The sequence below is a fragment of the Homarus americanus genome, unplaced genomic scaffold, assembly GCF_018991925.1.
Source record: "Homarus americanus isolate GMGI-L3 unplaced genomic scaffold, GMGI_Hamer_2.0 scaffold42643, whole genome shotgun sequence".
Taxonomy (NCBI): Eukaryota; Metazoa; Arthropoda; class Malacostraca; order Decapoda; family Nephropidae; genus Homarus; species Homarus americanus.
Genome location: NW_024747582.1, coordinates 654,993 through 678,991, shown reverse-complemented (window position 1 = coordinate 678,991; position 23,999 = coordinate 654,993). Strand labels below are relative to the sequence as shown.

General features: G+C 38.5%; 2 protein-coding genes across 4 annotated transcripts in view; one reads left to right on the top strand and one right to left on the bottom strand.

Moving 5' to 3' along the window:
* Nucleotides 1-874: 874 nt before the first annotated feature.
* Nucleotides 875-3,470, bottom strand: LOC121879789 (39S ribosomal protein L43, mitochondrial-like). The gene is made up of 4 exons (XM_042386574.1): nt 3,283-3,470; nt 2,343-2,449; nt 1,602-1,804; nt 875-1,116 (listed from the first exon to the last, which is right to left on the bottom strand). Exons 1-4 carry the CDS (start codon nt 3,423-3,425, stop codon nt 1,021-1,023), a joined length of 549 nt encoding a protein of 182 aa, XP_042242508.1. The 5' UTR covers nt 3,426-3,470; the 3' UTR covers nt 875-1,020.
* Nucleotides 3,471-5,142: 1,672 nt separating this feature from the next.
* The window catches only part of LOC121879731 (intraflagellar transport protein 81 homolog), a 29,486-nt gene continuing 10,629 nt past the window's right edge, over nt 5,143-23,999 (top strand). The window contains exons 1-7 of one of the 3 annotated variants that reach the window (XM_042386496.1): nt 5,143-5,275; nt 8,991-9,131; nt 9,569-9,702; nt 11,232-11,258; nt 13,687-13,867; nt 18,517-18,672; nt 20,287-20,482. In XM_042386496.1, the coding sequence (XP_042242430.1) occupies nt 9,024-9,131; nt 9,569-9,702; nt 11,232-11,258; nt 13,687-13,867; nt 18,517-18,672; nt 20,287-20,482 (802 nt within the window). In that variant the 5' untranslated portion in view covers nt 5,143-5,275; nt 8,991-9,023. Of the gene's footprint in view, nt 5,276-6,939; nt 6,962-8,990; nt 9,132-9,568; nt 9,703-11,231; nt 11,259-13,686; nt 13,868-18,516; nt 18,673-20,286; nt 20,483-23,999 lie in introns of those variants that run through there. The other 2 variants (XM_042386497.1, XM_042386498.1) reach the window with 2 other exon arrangements.

The window sequence follows — 23,999 nt, the reverse complement described above, 5'->3', positions numbered from 1 at the left end:
GAGGTATTCCCTAAATTCACTGTTTCAACCACAAGTTGTGTTCAGTTGTCTAAATTTGTGAAAACTGATGTTAATGTGTGAATTCTTTAGTTTCTCAACCTCGTCTGTAATTCCTTGGTAAAACCCAAAGTTGGTACCATTTTCAAGAAAACAACAGCTGTGACGGCTTATGAAACATGAGAGATGAATAAAAATATACGATACCAAACAGCCGGGTCACCACCAACTGTATAATGGCCGAGTAATTTATAGAGGGTGCTAGAGGACCACATCCCATAGAAAAGATTTTGTGCCCCTCAAACTTTCAGGTTGCCCTGCAAGTGTATAAGACTGGCTACAGACCCACTGTACTCAGACACAAATAATGTCATCTGATTGCCAAAGACTTTTATAGCACCTGACTCACTTACCCATCAGACACATCAATTAATCACCTCATTACCAACTCAAGAGCTAGGCACCCATGTGACAAGCTAGTGCTTTGTGGCGATTTTAATGAAATTGACACCACTGGTCTCCAAGAACAGCTGCTACAATTACAAGCTCTGAACTTTCCTACACATGATCAGAACAATCTTGACCTTATCTTAACAGGTTTAACAAATCAGTACCAAAAACCTCAATGCTGACTTAACCTTAAGAAGAAATGAACATTGTCATAATTTAGTAAAGTGAGCCCCCCAGGAAAGTCACAATGACCCTGCAAAATTGACAGTGACCTCAGAATTATAGCTAAACTCACTCCGATCCTTCTAATTAGTATATTACTTATAATTGAAAATAGCATATAAGGGTTTATATGTGGCTGTGAGCATGCTTACGACAAGCTGAGGCATACACGTGCCTGTGGTATGGGTGCAATGAGAAGATACTCTACATAAATTTACATTTCATTAATACAGTATTCAATTAACAGTAGAGAAACTATAATCCATCTCAGTGGACACTATATACAATGGTCAGCCTTCCTCCTGCACACTGAGAATTACATGTAACTAACAACTGTTTAAAAGCAGCCAATTATGATGAATTATTTACTCCAACAAATATTTTACTTTTTTCCAAGAGTTCTTGTGTGGCAGTTTTCTCTCTTTTAACTGCACAAGACAGCTCCTCCTGGAATAAAATAAATGTCTTAGAAATACTGTAGTACATGATTATTATTAAACACATGTAATTTACAATAATGTGTTCGTTGACAGTTTGTATGACACATGTAAGCCTCTGGTAGTATATGAAACAGCAATATTCAAACTGAAAAAAAAAAATAATAATAAATAAAATAAACTAGAAATGCGTGAGGGACTGCTGGTGATTTACACCTGTCCATGAACTGAAAACTTCCTTCACAAATACATTTATCTTCTCACCTTATCTTTTTAGTCTGGCAGTCTAAGCTAACTTGTTTTATTGTTTTGTTTGTTTTTTTTCTCAGGGGATTTTGCTTTCCAGAATTTGGCATCCATTAGCATATTGAGATAATTAGCTTAAATAATTTGCATCACTTTTTAAGATATTTCAAAATAAAAATGGTTATTTCTCGTAAAGTTATTAATTACTAATGAATTATTTGTACAGTATTCTCACTGTACATAACTTACCTGTGGATACTCTGCAATGTTTATACATTGATCACGATGCATCCATGGGGTCCAGGGGCCCTGAATTGATGGGCGATCTGTATGCTGGTACTTGCGTAGACGCTCTACTGAATATCCCGACTGTGTTCTTAGGTATTCCACCCACTTTTTTATCTCTTCACTTGACTGCTTGTGTGCAGATATATATTCCTCACCCCCATTCACTGCAGAAAATTTACAATGATAAAGCTAAATCACCACTGAGGGCATTATGAGAAAAACAGTTCTGTACACCTGTAATAATATGTCAAGACAAAATCTGAGTGAGAAACATTTCTACATTAAATAAAAGAGAAAATTATAAAGTTCACTCCAAGTCTCTCAATTTAGTTGTTGGTATTTTTTTATGAGATCTATACTGAATTGGTTATTTTAATGCCTATATAACAGAGCTTTTGGTAGAATATGGAAACAATGAATCTGAAAGCCTCTTCTAAACAGACTACAAGACTCAAACAAACTACAGAACAGGTGTACTGCATTATACTTAATCTTCCCTAAACTTCACAAACACTGCCATAGGTTTGGTTGATTGGTAATACACTTCAGAAAAAAATAATACTTTCCTTGTTATCGTACCAAATATATATTCTAAGTATTACAATAAGGAAATCAATAGACATTCCCCAAAAATTATCAATAAGGGCACAGAAATATACAGTCCTAGATATTTAACTAGATAAATATACAAAGTGCACGTACAGTACTCGGCTTTCAAGCATGATGACCGGTGACGGCGTGGCTTGAGGTAAACAACAACACCTGGGTTCATCCTTGCAAATTCAATGAGGTCCTTCTCAATAAAATCTCTGAAATAAAAGGACAGTAAAATCAGCTTATTGGAAGATATTAACATTTATATTTTTTCATTGGTGAGCAAAGTTCATGTACCTAACCTAACCTAACCTATGCCCCCTGGATCCCCCGTTTGTGAGAGAAACGTCAAAGATAAATGTTTTAATATTGTCGAAACTATTGAGTACAAAGATAAAATTCCTAATATTCCCGTGTTGTCCGAAAGTAAAATAATACCGAAGAATTTGTACCAAAATTGCAATTCCTCCACCCGACTTGGTTTAATCTTGAGGTGAATAAGTTTTGCTCGGATCACCTGAAAAATTCTCACTCCAGAGTGTCCACATGAAGAATCATCACCCCGACCACAATCAATATAAGGTTAATAGTTAGGTCAGGTAAATATAACATAAGACCATATTGCATAACACACTACACTACACAACACAAACCTAACCTGATCTCACTATGAAGATTATCCACAACCTATTGCCTAACTGACCTGACCTCACCTGAAGAATTATCACCCTGTCAAACTTTGAGGTGACCATTTGGTAGCTGGTCAACCCAGAGCCCTGTCGTTAAGAGATAATGTATCAAATGTTTATATTCTTATGCATGTATAATTTTTTATAAAACTGCACATTACAGTGTTTTTCTGATGGTTTTTGATGCGATTGGTTCAAATCTGACCAAATAAAAAACAGTTCTATCGACTGAGTGCAGTAAATGATCGGCATTCTGTGGTTGCTGTAAACTGCAATATTACCTGATTTTTTCCAATCAATTCAAATCCAATAAGACATATCCACATCACCTTCACAGACCATCACTGTGTTTAACTCACCTCATACCCCTGCTGCCTCCATGTGTTTTACAGAATTTGAACGTAATTCTCTGCAACTGTTGAACATAACGACCGACGCCATTCTGTAGCGGTGCCTTTACAAATGTAGAACCCCAAAACCGATTCCATGTTTGCGAGGTCATGATGTTTACAGCGGGGATCAGCTGGGATTATTATTACAGTGTTGCTAACTAGAAACCGCTAGACTAGTCACCAAAACCGCTAGATTGAGGTCCAAACCCGCTATGTTTCTCTTTCTGAAAGTTACTACAAAAAAATCGTTTTTAATTATTACGAGATAAATGTATTCGGAAGAGAGAACCCCAAGTAACTTTATACATAACCCAAATGGAAATTTTAAAAATTAGAAAATTATTCTCATAAATAAATTATTGGGTCTTATAAGAAGGTCGTTCAGATATCTAGACGGTCCGTCCCTCGTGACGATCTTCAGGAGTGAAGTGCTTCCCCATCTGGAGTACTGTCACCCCATCTGGTCCCCGAGGTATGCTAGGGACTGTCAGTTGGTTGAAAATGTTCAAAGGAGGGCCACCAGACTGGTGCCTGCACTTCGGCACCTCAGCTACCCTGAGAGATTGGAGCGCCTGAACTTGCCTAGCTTATACTACAGACGGGCAAGGGGGGACCTAGTTGAGGTGTATAAGCATCTCAGGGGGCACTACTCAGTTGAGTGTCCTTACTTGGAGCTGGCGGACGCTCGCCCCACAAGGGGTCACAGCTCAAGACTGAAGAAGCCGCAAGTCCAGAAAACCGTGAGGGCAAACTTTTTCGGAGTGAGAGTTGTGAGCTCTTGGAACAATCTACCAGAGAGTGTTGTGACGGCACCGAGTGTGAGCTCTTTCAAGACCAGACTTGACCAACACTGGAGCGGGTTCAGGTACATTCAGGAGCTGGTGCATGCCCAGTACTTACCAACAGTGCGTGACAGAGACGTGACCGATTGCCCGGGCGGCTAGCGAGCCGATCAGTGGTGAAGAGGATAAAAGTAAAAGAAATAAGTTACATACACATATCATTACAGACTGCTAATCAACCAACTATAAATTATTTTCTACTTCACTTCGTCATAGCATATTACTGTTATTCCAAAAAAACTTGTTAACACTAATATGTCTTGACTCATCTATCAGTAAACTGTACGGCTTGTCTCCAATAGCACTGGTTTATGTCAGACACGAAATGTGGGTATATGATGTTTTTAATTATATTTTGATCTTGGAATTTGTGTCAGAGATGTAATCTTACTATCAGTGAAACAGTTTTCTCAACGCTAGTCTCTAGGTCATACAGTCACTCCCTTCGTTACTTCTGTGAATATTGAGACTTGGGCATTTTGTTGTTTGGCAATAAATTTTTAAATTAATGTCAATCATTCACTAATAACTTATTGTAAACCCGACTTCCAGCAAGGCAGCAAGCTGACTGAGTCGTGAGGGAGGTGGAGGAGCAGGGGGAGGCCGGAGGGGAAAGGAAGAGCCGCGATACGGGAACGGTAGACCTCTCACCGGGGAGGTAACAGGGAAACGGCAAGCAAAACGGTGCAATTCCTGCGTATAGTTACAATCAGTTATTCTCTATTCGTATTATTGCCGGCAGTCCTCTGATATGCCCTGCCATCCCGCTAGAAAATCGCTATACAAATATCTAATCCCGCTAAGGATTCCTGCTAGTCGCTAGATTGAAGGCAAAACCGACAGATTTAGCGGGAAAACAGCTAAATTGACAACACTGGCTTGGAACTTAACCTACATTACAGTACGTCAATGGCGAAGAAGATAAAGGTAAAGTAAAAGTAATGGTGGCATATTGTGGTGCAACTAATGATCCATCCAAACCCGCTGTTGTATATCTCACCCCGTGAGTGTTTTTAATGGGAGAGTTTGAGTCATTTTTTGTTTGAAAAGCCCGCTCCTATGACGTCCTGATGATACCATGACAACCAAACACAAACACCATTCTTGGTCGTGTACAGGTAATTGTGTTGTCTTAAGCTTCTTTTCTTACCTTTATTCTGCATCTGTGACAAATACTGATACTGTATTTTGAATAATTCATGGTGGAAATTGTAAATGTATTAATTTCTTTCATCATTTTGTCCTTCAGAGTTTCATTTTAATTCTCAGAAGGAGAGTTGGGAAAATTATAAATTAAAGGATGTACAATACTTAGATTGATAATTTAAGCTTAAATGCTCTGGAACAGTCATTATAATCAACAACTTTTTAATTTTCTTTGGCAATTACTTTTGTTTTACACACAAATCTATACCAATGTGCCATTTGTAAGGGGGTTAGTTTTATTTCAGTGGTGAAGAGGATAAAAGTAAAATACTTATATACTTGCTTTATATCCATATCATCTATTAATCTTATTTTCTTAGTCTTTTTGTTTATAAGTATTTATCTTATATTTCTTTGCTTATATTTTTTAAGTCAATATTCTTTTCTATACTTTATTTCTTCTGTCATATATTGTATTTTCTGAATTTTGTGTCCTTTCTTTCTCTTATTATACTGTATCCTGTTTTAGTTATAGTCTATACCATGGATTAGTCTGGGTAAACCATGTCATTATTATTATTATCACACTTATTATACTTACCACGGTAGCCTGCCACCACCCAAACTTTTATTAGAATATAACATATCTCATTGAACTGTTAGGTAGCAAGCTTCTAGGCACGTGAGTTACAATAGTTATTTTCCGAAAAGGAAAAGTAATCAAAGACTTGACCGATCGCCCAAGCAGCTAACGAGCCGATCAGTGGTGAAGTGGATAAAAGTAAAAGTTAGAAGGAATAGAGCAGTGTTACTCGTAGTTTACTAATTCAGTACTTATTAACATACCAGCTCTCAGCGCTGCTTATATTCTGCATAATATTGAAATCTGGCTAAATCCACTATTTCTGGGATTAACTACCTGTACCTTTATTCTGGAATTGTTTAATTGGAGTTTATTATATTATTATCATTAAAGTCATGCAGCAAATTTTAGGATTTCATGTTTTTCATATGGTTTTGGAGGTGTTTTGAACAATTCTGGGCATTATTATCATTTCGATCATCCTGCAATGTTTAGGATTTTAAGTGTTGGAATCACTAGTTTAGACACTTTTCTTCAATAGCATTTCTTCCGCTCATGATTACTTTCAGAGAAAAATACCAATAGATTTTTGGAAAATCGTCGTATTTTTTCTAAGTTCTTGTTGATGTTCTCACCGTCTCGGGGAGCTCGTGTGTTGGTTAGGTTGTAGTAGTTCACATGTGCTAGAGTCTCACATTTGCAGTTTTTCTTTGGATATTAATTGGTGGGTATGATTTTGGATCAACCAATCACAGCTCAGTATAGGCCCCTGCTGCTACCCGCTTGAATTTGATTTTAGTTCCAAGATGGCTACCTTATGCAATGGCTGTGATGTTAAATATTTCCAAGCCATCGCAAGATTTCACGTATAATATTATGGTAAGGACAGTGAGGCGTTGAAATTTCTCCACGAACACAGTGTTTTGCCAACTGAGGTTACTTGTGTAGACTGTAACCAGCGAGGACAGACCAGTTTTTCCTCACTAAGGTCTACCCCCGCAGTCGGAGAAACACCAGCCAATTCGACCTGTGGATGACGAGGAGGACCCCGATGACCCAACTTTGAGTAATTGAGGTAAACACACAGGTGGTTAGGTTAAGTTTAAGGTTGGGCTAGGTTAGGTGTGGTTTGGTTTGGTTAGGATTTGGATTTTTCTGACCTTCATTTCTATTGCAAATTACTACTTTTTTGTGATTTTCCCTCACCCAAAACCTCAGGTTCCCACTGGGGGTCCTCAGTTATTGTTGGATAAGGGAGGTAGAAATGAAAGTCGGATTCGTTCAAAACTCATCAAAAACCTTCGCAAAAACATAATTTCAACATCCAACAACTTTAAAAATACGACGATTTTCCAATTTTTTTTTTCGAATTTTCTCTGAAAGTAATCAAGAGCGGAAGAAATACTATTGAAGAAAAGTGTTTTAGAATTGTCTGAGCTATTGATTGAAGAAGCCGCATGTCCAGAAAACTGTGAGGGCAAACTTTATCAGAGTGAGGGTTGTGAACTCTTGGAACAATCTACCAGAGAGTGTTGTGACGGCACCGAGTGTGAGCTCTTTCAAGACCAGACTTGACCAACACTGGAGCGGGTTCAGGTACATTCAGGAGCCGGTGCATGCCCAGTACTTGCCAACAGTGCGTGACAGAGACGTGACCGATCGCTCGGGCGGCTAACGAGCCGATCAGTGGTGAAGAGGATAAAAGTAAAAAGAAGTAAAAGCCTAAAAATCGCTGGATGACCTAAACGATAATTTTATGCAATTCTGACCTTCCAATTAGGTACCTGAATGAAACGATAATTTTACTGAATTTATTATCTCCTAAACTAGCAACTACATTGGAAATATAAACAGAAGGATTCTTAAAATGCCCATGATTCCCACACCACACACAGAGCAATTCCAGAATTGTCCTGGGTTCATATAAAGGAGTGTTAGTTACAAGACTAGTGAGGTCATCCTAAAACTATATCTCGCGCTTGTGAGACCTCACTTGGATTACGCAGTTCAACTCTGGTCACCGTACTACAGAATGGATATAGAATTCATAGAAAGAATTCAGAGGAGAATGACAAGACTAATCCCGGGCATTAGGAACCTTGAGTACAGAGACAGGTTAAAGCATATTAATTTGCACTCTCTCGAGAGACGTAGAGTGAGGGGCTATATGATAGAGGTGTATAAATGGAAGTCAGGGCTGAACAAAGGTGATATAACAAAGGTACTCAAACTATCCAGCCAAGAGCGAACTCGTAGCAATGGATTTAAATTACCCTGTAGACTAATTTAGATTTCGGCTTGAGATAGGTAAACATTGGTTTGGAAATAGAGTAGTAGACGAGTGGAACAAGTTACCAAACATCATCATTAACTCAATATGCTGGATAGCTTCAAACATCCAGTAGGTTCGATGGATATATAGGGGCTGGGTGTAAACAGTACTGCCCAGTATGGGCCAATAGTTACTGTTTCCTCCATTGTTATGTTCTTATATCCTGAGCATTATGGGAATAAATAGAATGCCCAGGGCACTGACATTATATATGTGCGTGTACCCCGGGTGGGCCTGTACTAAGATGAACTAACCAGAGCTGTCTAACCTTCCCATACTAGGGTGGAAGAAGTACATCATATTTTGTGAGGCTTCGTAGATTTTTTTTGTTAGGTTAAATAAGTTAGGGAAGGGTCTCTGAGAAGTGTTCGGTCACTCATTGTTTGAACCTTTGCTGGAAAGTATTTTTCAACAGAATAAAGTGAAACCTGGTGTTCCACAGTATTACCCAAGAAACTGGTGGAGGAATTAAAGTAACCAACTACGTACCTAATCAAAAATTTGATGAAAGAAACTTATTTCTTACTTCAAGAATGACCCAAGTCAGGTGGAAGAATTAAACTTGTCATATTTTGTTTAAAGTTTGACTTGTGCAGATGTATTTGTACAACTGTGGTGGCTGGCAGAGGGTATGGGACTACCTTCTCTAGAATCTCCAAAATTCACTAGACTGTACAGTTCTACATTGGGCTTAATTCTAAACATTGTATATTGAGGCACCACAGCAGTCCTCTCTGTTTGAATTTTTACTGTACTTTTCTTTTATTGGCAGATACATACTGCCGTGTGTGTATAATCACTAACCATGAGTGAGGAAATTAAGTTCATTGTAAATGAGCTCAACAAGGAGCCATACAGTCGTAACTATAACCTCATCTCCTTCGATGCACTCAATGGCGAGTCACTATTGCAGGTAAGGAACATGATCAGTTTTAGTATACATACTATATATCACATATAAATAAATACATTTACCTGTACATTACACACAAATACGTATACAGTATATTTACACCTGACATAGTAGCTGGTAGGTGCCTATAGTTCACAGGCAACTAATCCTCAACATATGAGTGAAGTTAAGGGCACGGCTTATGAAGCACAAGGTTTGATGTAGAAAAGATAAAGATGATAAATTGTTAAGAAAATTCCCTCTTGGAGACTTTGACGGGTTGGCACAAAGTGAACAAGTGATGTACAGTATATGCCATAACAAATCAATGTTAATTTAATATCATAATCACAGATAAGTACAGTACTACAGTTAGGGGAGCCATGAGTAGTGATGCAGCTTTCTTTCACTAGTGATATAAGGTGAATAATATTTACTAATGAAATGCACTGTTATAGATACTGAATGATGTCTTTGCTGAAATTGATGGCAAAAATAAATTGGACATCCGAGAAGAAGAGCCAGAGCAAATGGCAGTCCGGATGTTGGGTATGTTGCGAATACTTAAATACAAACCTCCAGATGATAACATGTAAGTCTTATTATTTGGTATATAATTGCTGTAGTTATTCCACAGATTAAGCAGAAATATTATATCAATACAGTGCAGTATAGTCTTCATTTACGCGGTCAATTGAACCCGTGGAGGTCCGCGTAAAACGGGAAACGCGTAAATGAAATAACAGAACATATGGGATTAATTGAAATAGAGACTGGGCCGTCCCCCAAACTACACTTTATACGACACAATACCTACGTTGTAGTAAAAATAACATCTTAATTTTATGATGGTATGCACACACAATTAATATTGAAGAGAAATATCAATAATATTAGGTTTTTTAACACTTACGTTAGTAGAAAAGATGGCTGGGCACACGGGGATGGGGGTTGGTTTCGAGGCAGAGGGCAGATTATTGGCCCTCACCTGTATCACCTGTATCACTATTCACCATAGAGGCTTGCAGGGCATTTTTGTCAAACCCCTCAAAGTCCATATCCTCACTATCACTGACTTGGGCCGGCTGTGGTGGGTGGCGGGTGAGGAACTCGGTAATGTTTTGTTGACTGGGCGACCTTGTGCGCACCCTGCCCGCGCCGCTTCCCGCGTAAATGATGTAATGAACCGTGTAAATAAAAATTGTCGGTCTGGCAAGGTGCCGCGTAAATGACCAAACGCGTAAACCAAATCTGCGTAAATCGAGACTACTGTATACTGTATATAAAAGTAATATGCTAATTATATTTGACCTTACAGGATGCATATGAAGTGAGTTGTGTATTTAACATTAGATTTAAGAGACCCATTTTTCTGTACAGTATTTATAATTGGGCTTGATATGTATATACCATACTGTACAGTGTAGTGTATAGAGCTAGTAGTTTTGAATACTGTATACAGAAATTATTTTGATATGATTTAATGAAAACAAAATTATTTTGATATGACTGAACAATATACAGTATTGCAGGGGTATTAGCGATTTGAAAAATACATATGAAGGGCTTTCTCTCTCTAATTATTTTCTGAACTAATTCTAGGAAAGTGTTCTGAAAAAAATTTAACTTGCACCCCCAAAAAAAAAAAAAATAAAAATCCAAGTACGGCACTAAATATTGTTAGACATTGGAGTTGAGGGGTAGCAGTCCTTAGGTTATGATTGGTTAAAAGCATAATATCATCTTGCCATTACAGTTCACTTTGGTATAGATCAGGGGTTCCCAAGCTTTTTCTAGCACGACCCCATCCAGTGTTGTCAACTATCCAGTGCGACCCCAAATCATTTCACTGGCAGACCCAAAGGACCCCAGCGACCTCACCGACCCCATGACCTCTTTGCGACCCTACCTAATGAGCCTTCCGACCCCATTTGGGGTCGCGACCCCAGGTTTGGGAACCCCCAGTATAGATAATAGAACCCAAATCTATCAGTATTCCAGTAAATAACATATTGTTTGTTGAGTCCTATAGTATCCATGTTGTGTTGAGGATCACTGGTGTCATTTTATACTGTTATATTTATACAGTTTGTCATATGTATGGTTGTTGCTCTTTTTCAGCATGAGCAGAAACCCTGCAAATATGACGTAAGAACTCTCTAGATATCCCTGCACATATTACTTAGATCCAGTAGCTTTAATGAGCACTCATGCAATTTGTAGAAAGTTGTAGTGTTTCACTGTCTTTGTAGGGCTGTGCAAATGCATTAGCCAAATTCATTTCTCTGGCAAACCTGTGTGCAATTTATAAATTTTGGTCCTCAGCTTGTGCAAGTCCTCAAGAGGTTTTAACTTCAAAAACAGGTACATGATGAAATATTTCAGGGCAAGTGTACTGCATTTACTCTGTATGCTTGTTCTGAATAAATGAATGTAAGCAAGAAATTGTACAACTCTGCATTGTGGAGAAAAGTGCCAAAGAGTACAGGAGGTCCCTGACTTACGAACGCCCACCGATACGAACGAGGTTAAATTTGAAATTTACCGTATGTATTTTATTTACCTGATGACTTATTTTTTACTTTCATTTAATGTATTTTGTCATTCTTTTTCTTCTATTGTCTTAAATTAAGTGATTTTAGATGTATATAAGGACTTAGGCTATCATATAGTGGGAGTTTAAATATTGTTCTATAAGTACAGCTGGTGTTCCAACTTAAGAGCATCTTTAGGAATGGAAGCCTTTGGTAACCCAGAGACCTCCTCTATGGTTAGGTTATGCGAGTGTAACAAACTAAACATTATAGTACTATACAGTGTACTGCATGCATGACACATAAGGACCCTGCTTCTGTGAAGATATAGATAGTACCATTACACTACAGTAGGTACTGTAATGTTGTCTGAAGGGAATACCATGAAGAGCGTATTAGAGAAATAATTTAAAGATATAAACAGCATGGTGGAATGAATAAGTAAAATAAACAGTTCAACAGAACTATGACTTACTAACTTATTTAAAAATGTATTGCAAGAAAATATATCAGTAGATAGAGGAGAAAAAATATGAAGCATGGAAGGATAGAGCTGAAACTACCATAGTACCATAATGAATGTTGTCAGAGATACATAATAAGTGTAAGTATTGATGATGGATACAGTCTTAGGTTGATGTTAGATGGATACTCTGTTGGGAGAATATAAAAATTTATTTAATAAGTGTTAATTAATGACCCTTGAAATAATTAGACAAATGTACAGTACTACAGTATTCAAAAAGTTAATTACGCTGTGCCCGTAAGTTGTAAATCACCTTTATACACATTTTCTCAAGAATACAGCTCCTCCCCGACTTACGACGGGGTTAGGGACAGATATCCAGGTCGTAAGTCGGAAATGCTTAAATAATACTGTATACTGTACTTAGAAAATCTAACATGGGTCTCTCACTTGTAAGCTGGCCAGCCATTTTAAAGTGAATACAGATGAAAATTTTGTCTGTGTACTAAACTTGGGACTCGAAAATACGTAATTTGACAAAATTTTGGTACGACTGAGGCAGGTCGTAAGTGCGGGTGGTTGTAAGTCGAGTAGGTCGTAAGTCAGGGAGGAGCTGTATAGACTAATTTTACCATTTAAGCAAATGTTACTTTTGACTTAAAAGAAAAAAAAACGTTATTCTCAATCAGAATTTGTACTGCTATTGTAATATAAGAGTGTGCCAATTATATTGTAATATGAGAGTGTGCCAATTATATTGTAATATAAGAGTTTGCCAATTATATTGTAATATAAGAGTGTGCCAATTATATTGTAATATAAGAGTGTGCCAATTATATTGTAATATAAGAGTGTGCCAATTATATTGTAATATAAGAGTGTGCCAATTATATTGTAATATAAGAGTGTGCCAATTATATTGTAATATGAGAGTGTGCCAATTATATTTACATATGTATTGTATTATAAGAGTGTGCCAATTATATTGTAATATAAGAGCGTGCCAATTATATTTACGTATGTATTGTAATATAAGAGTGTGCCAATTATATTGTAATATGTATTGTATTATAAGAGTGTGCCAATTATATTGTAATATGTATTGTATTATAAGAGTGTGCCAATTATATTGTAATATAAGAGCGTGCCAATTATATTTACGTATGTACAGTGGGGTATGCTATAACGAATGGATTCTACTACGAATATTCATATCACAAACGGTTTTACCTATAAAATTGAGAATGCTATAACGAACGAAACTCCTACAACGAGTTTTTTTTTTTTTTACTAATATATTGTTCTTTTATTACAAGTATTAATGATATTCTTTATTTCAGGGATTTAGATGCATATTTATGCACTTTTTTACAATTTTTACAATTTTCTATTATATTTTTCAGTGTTAAGTGGTTGTATTTGGGGGCCTGGAACGGATTAATCCTATAACGAACAAGGTTCTAGAACCAATTAGATTCATTATAGCATACCCCACTGTATTGTAATATAAGAGCGTGCCAATTATATTTACGTATGTACTGTATTGTAATATAAGAGTGTGCCAATTATATTTCAGGAGCAATTTTCGTCAGGGTTTGGTATCGGGAAATAAACAGGTAATCTACCCTATCTTGGCGTGGCTCCTGGAGAGAACCGATGAACTAAAGAAGCGAGCTTACTTAGCCAAGTACCTGGTGAAGCTGGAAGTACCTGCTGAGATAATAGGAGATGTGGACGTAGCTGATACTCACATGAAGGTTGGGTCACTTTAAACCAGTGATGTACAGTACAGTATTCTTAATGACTACAAGGCAGACATTGCTGCCTTGTAGAAAGAAAAATATATTTTAAATAGTAGTTTCAATAATTCAGATTTAATTTTAGAGTCTTCACAGTTTTCACTCAGGAAAGTGGAGGAGACTCAGCGTCCCTCAATGCATGCAGAAGGATAAGCCGCATGCCCTCAATGGGCATACTGTATAGACGTAGCCATCCTATCAATAACATGCTGAGATGAACTTTATTGTGTTGGACCATAAGGAATTTGAGCCATTTTAGTCAAATTTAATATTTCTTTTCCCTTAATATGCATGAAGTCTTATGTTATACTCTGATATTATATTACCTAAGAATTGTTGTTCTATAAGAGTGGCTGTTTAATAATGTTTCTGTAAATGTAATAGGAACAAATGCATGCAATTCATAAACTGCATTCACTTGCCGAGAGGCTATGTAGGCTGGCAGCGACTTGACAAAACTGGTTCACATTATTAGTTTTAATATTTCTAAATAACCCAACAATCCACTTTCATTTATAGCTTTTTCACTTGGAAAAGTTATTAAATTTTCTCTTTACTTGAAATAATAATTGGTTCATATAAAAAAAATATTGCACTAATTATTCAAATGTTCATCAATAAAAACATTGGCAACTTACAGAAAGCCAACATGATGCCTGGTCATTTTTTTAACTACAGTTGGCCCTTAACATACGCTGGGGTTAGGTAACAGAGATACCCGTGAATGTTAAAAATCCGTGTACTTTTGCCCCCCCCCCCCCCTAAAAAAACCCTGGCCCCCCCCCATGTCCTTATTTACCGTATAATGTATACCTGTGTGTAGTTCGAGTTTTTAAGACCAAATTATTTGGCAAAAAATTGGGGGTCGACCTCTAAGAGGGTAATAGTTTCGTTAGGTTGAAAAATATTTACCAGTAACTACCAGTAAACAATGGAAACAACACACCAACGCACCACCAGCTCTGAGTGTCGGTACAGTCGCCAGGGCAGTCTCTTGCGTCATCATAGCAAGCCCAAAGTAGCCAAATGCATGGTATGGTATGCACAGGACGATGTAAAACTTAAAGTATTCATTTTTTTAAAGTTTATTTATAGATACTGTACATAAATTTTTGTTCATTACATTTGAAACATCAATCTTTGTTAATTAAATTTGAAACAAAAGAAAACTACGATACCGTATTTTCATTAAAATATTATATCACAAGTATATTTTACCTTAACTGTGACTGAATGAATATATTTTCAGAAATAAATATGAAAATGTAATATTTTGGCTGAAATGACGTACATATTACAGTGGAAAGTGGGATAAAATCATGACGAAAACAATGACTTTCACTTTCTTTCGTTGTTCAAAAGATTTTACTGTAATCGCTTTTTGAATGGTTTTAAGTTAAAAAACTTTTGTACCATACTGTATTACAATAATATTCTATCCTATCATTAGTCTCATAATCCCACAACTGAAAACCATTTGAGAAGCGATTACGGTAACATCTTTTGAACGAAAGAAAGCGAAAGTCATTGCTTTCGTCACAATTTTATCCCACTTTCCACTGTAATACGTACATCATTTCAGCATAAATATTACATTTCCATATTCTCAGAAATAAATAGTAGTTTTGTTGAAACGTAATGTACAGTATTTAATATTAAAATACAAAAAGAGCTATAAAAACAATGAATACTGTACACCCGTAATGTACTGGCTGTCATCTCCACTCGTCCCTGCTCCCGCCAGTTACCACTCCTCCTCTATCCCTCCACCTTCTCCACATTGTCACTACTGTTGTATTACAATAATATTCTATCCTAATTCACTTGAATAAATGCTACGATACCATATTTCTGAATATTTTCATTAAAATCCATCAAAATCATTTTCCTTGTCATCGTTTTCAACACCAAACAGCTCCTCCCAGTCTTCTCCTTGAACAGGGCTAGAGGGTACGTGTTTTTTGAATCGTTTTCAGTTAAAAAATGTTACATCACATGTCTATTTTACCTAAACTGCGCCTGAATGAATATATTCTCAGAAGTAAATACTGTAGTAGTTTTGCTGAAACGTGATGTATTTTAATGTAAAATAGGATAAAATATATGACGAAAACAAAAGACTTTACCTAACCTTCCGATGTTCAAGAAATGTTACTCGTTTTTTTAATAGTTTTCTGTTAAAATACTGTTATATTACAATGATATTCTATTCATACTGTGCTTGATATACTACATTCACGGAAATGTAATATTTTTGCTGAAATGACGTACGTATTACAGTGGAAAGAGGGATAATCGTGACGAAAACAATGACTTTGGCTCTCTTTCGTTCAAAAGATGTTACCATAATCGCTTTTCGAATGGTTTTCAGTTAAAAACTGTTGTATCACAAGTGAATTAGGATAGAATATTATTGTAATACAACAGTTTTTTAACTGAAAACCATTCGAAAAGCGATTACGGTAATATCTTTTGAACGAAAGAAAGCGAAAGTCATTGCTTTCGTCACTTTCCACTGTAATACGTACGTCATTTCAGCAAAAATATTGCATTTCCATATTCTCAGAAATAAATATAGTAGTTTTGCTGAAACATAATGTATTTCAATGTAAATTAGGATAAACTACATGAAAACAAAAGACTTTACCTAACCTTCCGATGTTCAAGATATGTTACTCGTTTTTTAATAGTTTTTGGTTAAAATACTGTTATATAAGTGATATTCTATTCACCCTGTGCTTGATATAATATATTCACGGAAATGTAATATTTTTGCAACTACATACAATGCTGATGTCAACACAAGCGTGGTTACAGCGAGACTGACTGAGTGAGGGAGAGCTATGCGTGTGTGTGTGTGTGTGAGGTTGCGGGAGCTGGCGGCGTCCCGTGTTCGGTGCCGCGCGCGAGTTGAATGGTGCACCTGTCCTTGGCTGCCTTGAATCCTGGTGCACGGCGTTCTTCTTGGGCGACGAAAGTGCGCTGTGGCGTCTTTTTCCAGAACAAACCTGTTGGAAAAGAAAATACTCGTAGTACACCCTGTACTATTATACATACAGTATACGGTATCAAAATTGGTATAAAAATATTACACCACACTGTATGGTAAATCACTACGGAATAAAAATATAAAAGCTACTGTATAAAACTCAGACGCATTTATCCCGTTTTCTCTTACAACACAATACAGTAGGTACAGTACAACAGGTATTTGAGCATTTTTAAGGTTAAATGTACAGTAGTAATTTATTGTCTTACCTGTTTCGTCCATATTCCAAACTTGTTCTGGCTTGTAACCCTGCTCCTCGAGTATTGCTTTAAACTCTGCTGGGAAAGCTTTTGCAGCCATGGTGTCTGCTGACGCAGCCTCCCCAGTCATCTTCACATTCTTCAGGCAAATCGACGCTTGAAATTGTCAAACCACCCCTTGCTGGCTTGGAAAGGTGTTGGAGGTGTCTGAGGTGTCTCGGGTGTGGGGGTAGCAGCACTGGTACTGGGTACGGGTTCCTTAGCTGCAGGCGTGAAGCGTGTGTGTAGAGACTTAGCTTTCTCCCGGATAAGGATAGAGTCACTACTACACCTTTCCGATGCTGGTCCTCTATCCACAAAAACAAGGCATTCTCCATCTTCACCATTGCCTTCTCCCTCACTTGGCTGACATGCTTAGCACTGCGTGGAGCACTGGCACTTACAGCATCACAGATATCTTTTTCCTTTTTCTTGATGGTACGTACGGTGCTTTTGTTCACGTTGTACAGTCGCCCCACAGCAGCGAACGACATTCCCTCCCTTAACATATTCAACAACTCCACCTTCTCCTGCAGAGTCATCACTTTCTTCTGGCACTTAGGGGTGGCTCCAGCTGGTGTCTTTGATGCTCTTTTAGGGGCCATGGTAAATGTGGGTAGCAAGCGTAGCAACTACAATTCTGATGTCAACACAAGCGTGGTTACAGCGAGACTGAGTGAGAGCGGGGTGGCGTGACGCGCTATGCGTGTGTGTGAGGTTGCGGGAGCGGGCGGTGTCCCGTGTTCGGTGCCGCGCGCGAGTTGAATGGCGCGCGATTTGAATGTACTTCAATTCCTTCAATGTACAGAATATTCCTCCGGCGGGGCAATCCGCGTATTTGCAAATCTGTGTATGCTAAACCAGCGTATGTTAAGGGCCAACTGTACTTTACTTCTGAATTACTGTAGATCACACTTAAAAATTAATATTCTTTTGCCCTAAGTATTTTTGTAGAAATTATTTAATGATTTATTATAGATACTGTGTCAGATGCCACCGATATAATTTAAGAAATTAGGTGTTTATAAAAGCTAAACAACCCTTATTTATAGAAAGGCCATACAGTATCCTACTTGATATTTGCTAACTGATATACTGTATGTGATGTTGTGCATGACTCATCAGTTCAACCACATTATACCACTGCTATCTGTACAAGTTTTGTTTATATTTTTCTTTATCACAAGATGTTTCCTATAAATCCCCTGACACGTCGTCAGGGGCCGGGTCGTAGTACTGTATTATTCCCAGACAATTTCTTACTTTAAGTCCACCCGCCTGTGTTGTCTGTCTGTATAATGTTATTACTGTTATTTCAGTATGAGGAGCTCATTGACCAGTTCAAGAGTATTCACCGTGAGTACGAAGCACTGCGGACTAGTGGCTTCTCTACGGCTGAATTACGTCGTGACATCGCCGCCATGGAAGAAGAGCGTGACCTCGTCTTGAGGAGGATTGATAGAATGAAACAGAAAGTCAGTTCCTTTATATTATGGTTCTAGGGAAGGAATATTTTATTATCTACTACATTATTCAAACTTAAAGCCAAAATAATTTTCTTAAGCAGTTAAATAATTTTGCTCTCTTGAAATCAAATTTTACAAAGTGATTTAATATATATATGTGTACTAGACATTGTAAGGGCGGCGAAACAAGCTGCCACCAATGTAAGGGCAGTGATTCCTACTCACACTGCCCACCCTTATCATACTTACTTACGTTCACTGGTAACCACATAACCTCAGTTCCTTTTGGTAGCATGGCGAGGGCCGGCACGTGGGTATAGTAATTCTGATACCAAGCCACTTGGATGGAAATAAAGGTGAACTACTGTGGTGAAAAATGAACACTCCTAAAATACTCAAAGAACAGGTTTATTAATATGAAATACAAAGGGAAAAAGATATTATTAACATCTAACTTCAAGGTGCACTCCTCGGCTTATTGCAGACTCAGTATTTTCTTATTGCACACAACCTTACTGGTGTTACCTTACAGTACATAGTTACATGACAACTCCTGGCTTCTCTCAACTGTCAATCCAAGGGGATACTTACTTCACCCACATTACTGGTGATACATTTCATTACATACATGACCAACTTACAGATGATACTTCACTCACTGTAACCAACTCATACATGGGTCCACTACCCAACATGGGATAATTATTTCCAATTAATTATCCTCAAACATATACATCAAACACTGTGGGCCATAAATGCCAGGAATGCGTCCCAGGGTAGGACACTGGGGCTCACGACCGTTGCTATGATCGGTGGAAGCCAGACACATGGCGAGTCTGGGGTCTAGCAGATTAATCATGCCGAATCAGCGCCATCATCCTTATATTGATCATTGCTGAATATTCACCGGCTCCGAGCGACCGGTGGGTGTTCAATTAAGCCTTCCCCTGTACCTGTAGACAAGTTGGAGAGAACGCGTCACAGAAGGAACCATTGTGGTTCAAACACAAACAACATCTCTCGTCTAGCAACGACATTTACTTTATATTACTTCTCACACTGGGTGAATGACAATCACACTGTTATAACATGAACACTGATAATTCACTACAATTGACTAAATCAAACTGAATGGTTATAAAGGCGGGAGAACACAGCTACATACCTGTAGACAAGTTGGAGGGGACGCGTCACAGAGGACAACTCTTTACTCGGCAGTGGTTCATATACCCCTGAGTTGCCAGCGATCGCTACTCACGCAATGACAGAAATTATAAACAAACCAACTGTTACTCATTCAAGGATGACCCTCAGTTGACAAAGGTCTGGCGAATTAATAAAGTTGATTTACACAGACTAATCCAAGATTGAGCTTGCCAGGAAAAATGGAAATAAAACGCATTGACAACTGTGTTCGAAGGCGGGACTTACTGGGAGGGATCATGAGTATAAGCGTCGATGGGGAAAAACACGTCTTCTTAGGAATAGCTCACCCACTCATGTTTTGCGGTCGTGGAGTATAATAAGAATCATTAGAGTTAAAACAGACTAGCAGTCAACGTGACCATGACAACATTGATTAACGTTTTAATGCTAATATCTTTTAATGTATTAAATTAACAGATTGAGGGAACACCAAACAGTGAGGCTATGCTTTCATCAGCCCGAGCTCTAAGACAAGAGAAGGAACGAAAAAAGGAAATGGGACAACAGGAAGGAGATCTAAAGTCTGCCATACAATTATCTGAGCAGAGGATTGCACGTCTTCAAACACAACTGAAAGATATTCGTAAAGCTGGCATGGGAACCACACCCGAGGGTGAGTTTTAATATTGCTTGTGTTCACTGTGGATGGAGGCAACTGACTCTTAGTCATTTATATGATAATATTAGTGACCCGGCTCATGGTGTATCTCTATACATCCAGAACTCTGCTGTCAAACACCACACATTGATCTGAATCATGATTTTCCATTCATCTTTCAAAGGTCATAGTGTGTGTGGAGACCGGCTCACTTGCAGTACAGTATATCCAATGAGGAACACTGATCTATAGGGGGCAGGGAAAAAACACTTTTATTTGAGCTGCAGGCTGCACTTTTCAGGCATTGTTTGTATGGCTGTAACAAACACCTGTGCAAAATTTCATGCCATTTCATGCATACTTACCCTGCCGCATCGCGAACGACTTTTTGTCAACTTCTAGTGTATACCAAAAATTAGGTGTCATTTAATGTTTTCCAGGATAATGATAAATTTTACATGGGTGACATCGATTTAATTCACATGTTATTTTACAGGTACACCGTATAGAAAATCATTACAAGTTCATATTGAAATTCTTTTTTGTGCGGAACCTTGGCATCATTTTCCTAGACAATAATCTTTGCCTAATATATCCATCTCTCGGTTCGTATCCCGTCACTTCAGTGCAAGCTTCAGTCATCACTTTTATGCCTCTCTCGACCGCCTGAGTGCTGTTTGGCCACTTGGGCACCACTAATGGTGTCTCAAGAATGTCATTAACCTGTAGATTTGACAGAGAAGCAATGTAAGGAGGCTCAGTCTTGAGTTCATTCCTCCAGTTAATCATGGAATGATAGTTTTTTGCTTGCCACTTTAGTTTCGGAGTCACCACCTTTCTCATGTTGACTACAGGAGGCACATCCTCATTCCCATCTCCATCTTTACCCTCCTCATCAGTATAGTTTAACAAATTCTCGTCAACAGCAGCATCAGAATCTTCCTCCTCCTCTTCAGATCTGCCAGTGCATTCTTCCTTTTGCTGATTCTCCTCTCTAATTTTTCTTATCATTGAGACAGCTTTTTCTCTAACAGTCATGTCCTCATCTGCACACATACCAAGAAGAAGTTGATCTGTGTGGGCGAAGTATGCATTTCTCTGGACAGCCTTCTTCACTATCGTCTCCTCCTCACTATTCAGGTGTTTCATATATAGCAGGGACTGGAATACGTTCCTTGAGCCGTGTGTTACGTAAGGGTGTATCTTGATGTAAAACCACATTGGAGCACTGAACTTTATTATTGTAATGACAATTCTTTTCAACTCATGGCTGGGTCTTGATGTTGCTACATACAGCCTGAGGATTCTACTCCATAAGGTGTTCCACCTTGACACACAGGGAGGACCTGGCTCAATAGCAGCCAAGTCATCTTCAACAACACCTGTGATAACTCCTTTACAAATCCTATACAGGTATTTCTGATCCCAGGACAGATCTTTCTCCACTTCATCATTAAACACAGGGAAATCAGGGAAACTGACTGGCTGGAAGGCGACAACTGGAAGCTCAGACAAAGACTCCTTGATCTGCTTTCCAATGGGACCACGCCAATGCTCAGGACCACTTGGTTTACCATCATAGTGATAAAAAACTGCGCGGAAAGGCAGCTCATTTCCGTGAAGCTGACATATGAAATAATGGAGCGGGTGACCAAGTAACATTTCAAGATGATGAATGACTCCATTTTCTGATCCTACATTTACATTGGTTCCATCACAACCAACACACACAATGGGCTGCTGGGTTAGATTTTTCTCCACCAGAAACTCGTGAATAGTTTTGGCAATCTGCTTTCCGTGTCCAGTCTTGGGAGTCACATGTGTGAGATATTCATTGCCAGGCTCAACCATGATGACATAATGATCTTTCACCATCATCCTCGAACTCCATTTCTCGGTCTTCTCATTCTTTATCATCACACGAGTGGCGGTCTTCTTACCATCAAAATAGAGTGACGTCAAATTATCTAAACTAGCCATCTCAATTTCTTGCCTCTTAAATCGGTATTTTTGTCTCGCATCCCGCAGCTTATGTGGTCCAATAACCTGACTCTTGTCATCCTTTGTGATAATGCCATAGTCAGTTAAGGTGGCAGTAGCAATGGCAGCTCCAGCATAATCACTAATCAAGTATCGGTCACAAGCGGCAGCCAGTGTAGGGAGTCTTGTCCGGTTCTGTGAACTGGTGTCTGTCAGAGCCCTTGGATCAGGGACAAAATGAGGCTGATAATCAATATAGACATAGCACCATACTCATCTGCAACAAGACAACTTAAATGAAATAAGAGATATGAAAAAAAAGTTGATAAACACTGAACAGAACATTGCACCGCCACAGCGGCTGTTTGGCTAGTACTGTAGGTAAATTTAAAAATTTCAGTAGAAAATGCGGCAGACTAAACCTCGACATATCAGCTTCAAATTTGGCATGGAGTCTTAGATATGTATAAGGAACAATGCCTGAAGAGTGCAGCTTTGAGCAAAATTTCACTGCCCCCTACTGATCTAGTCAATAACTTTAAGTAGTACATAAGGCCAAAAATGTTAGGAATAGACTTATGCACTGAACATGTGTTATCCATTAGTTACTTTTTGGCTATTACCTTCACCTTTGGGCATAGTGGTCCTATGAGTCACACTGCTGACATCTTCACAGTGTTTGAACTAATTTTGTAGTCATCATCTAGGCAGGTAGACCCACTAATTATAATAAATTTAAAACAACTTGGGTACCATGGTTGAGAGCGGGAGAGCTTGCCTTTGGTATTATTGAGCCGCTGATTTAAAATAACAATTCTTTGGCACATAAAGTTTATTTGTTATACAAGAAATTGAATCTTACAAAAACTGAAAAATACTATTTTTCCTGTTATTCCTGTTACTTTTTTCCACCTCGTCACATTAAAATTCAATAAAGAATTAAAACAATCATAAGAGACACAAGAAGTATTACATCAGCCACTGTTTGGGCAGTTGTTATTTTATTTCATTCTTCTATGTGTTGTATTGTCCTCCGAGTGTAAACACCAGCAACAGTCTCCCATCATGGCAGGATCCCATCTACTCCTCCGAGTGTAAACACCAGCAACAGTCCCCCATCATGGCAGGATCCCATCTACTCCTCCGAGTGTAAACACCAGCAACAGTCCCCCATCATGGCAGGATCCCGTCTACTCCTCCGAGTGTAAACACCAGCAACAGTCCCCCATCATGGCAGGATCCCATCTACTCCTCCGAGTGTAAACACCAGCAACAGTCCCCCATCATGGCAGGATCCCATCTACTCCTCCGAGTGTAAACACCAGCAACAGTCCCCCATCATGGCAGGATCCCATCTACTCCTCCGAGTGTAAACACCAGCAACAGTCCCCCATCATGGCAGGATCCCATCTACTCCTCCGAGTGTAAACACCAGCAACAGTCCCCCATCATGGCAGGATCCCATCTACTCCTCCGAGTGTAAACACCAGCAACAGTCCCCCATCATGGCAGGATCCCATCTACTCCTCCGAGTGTAAACACCAGCAACAGT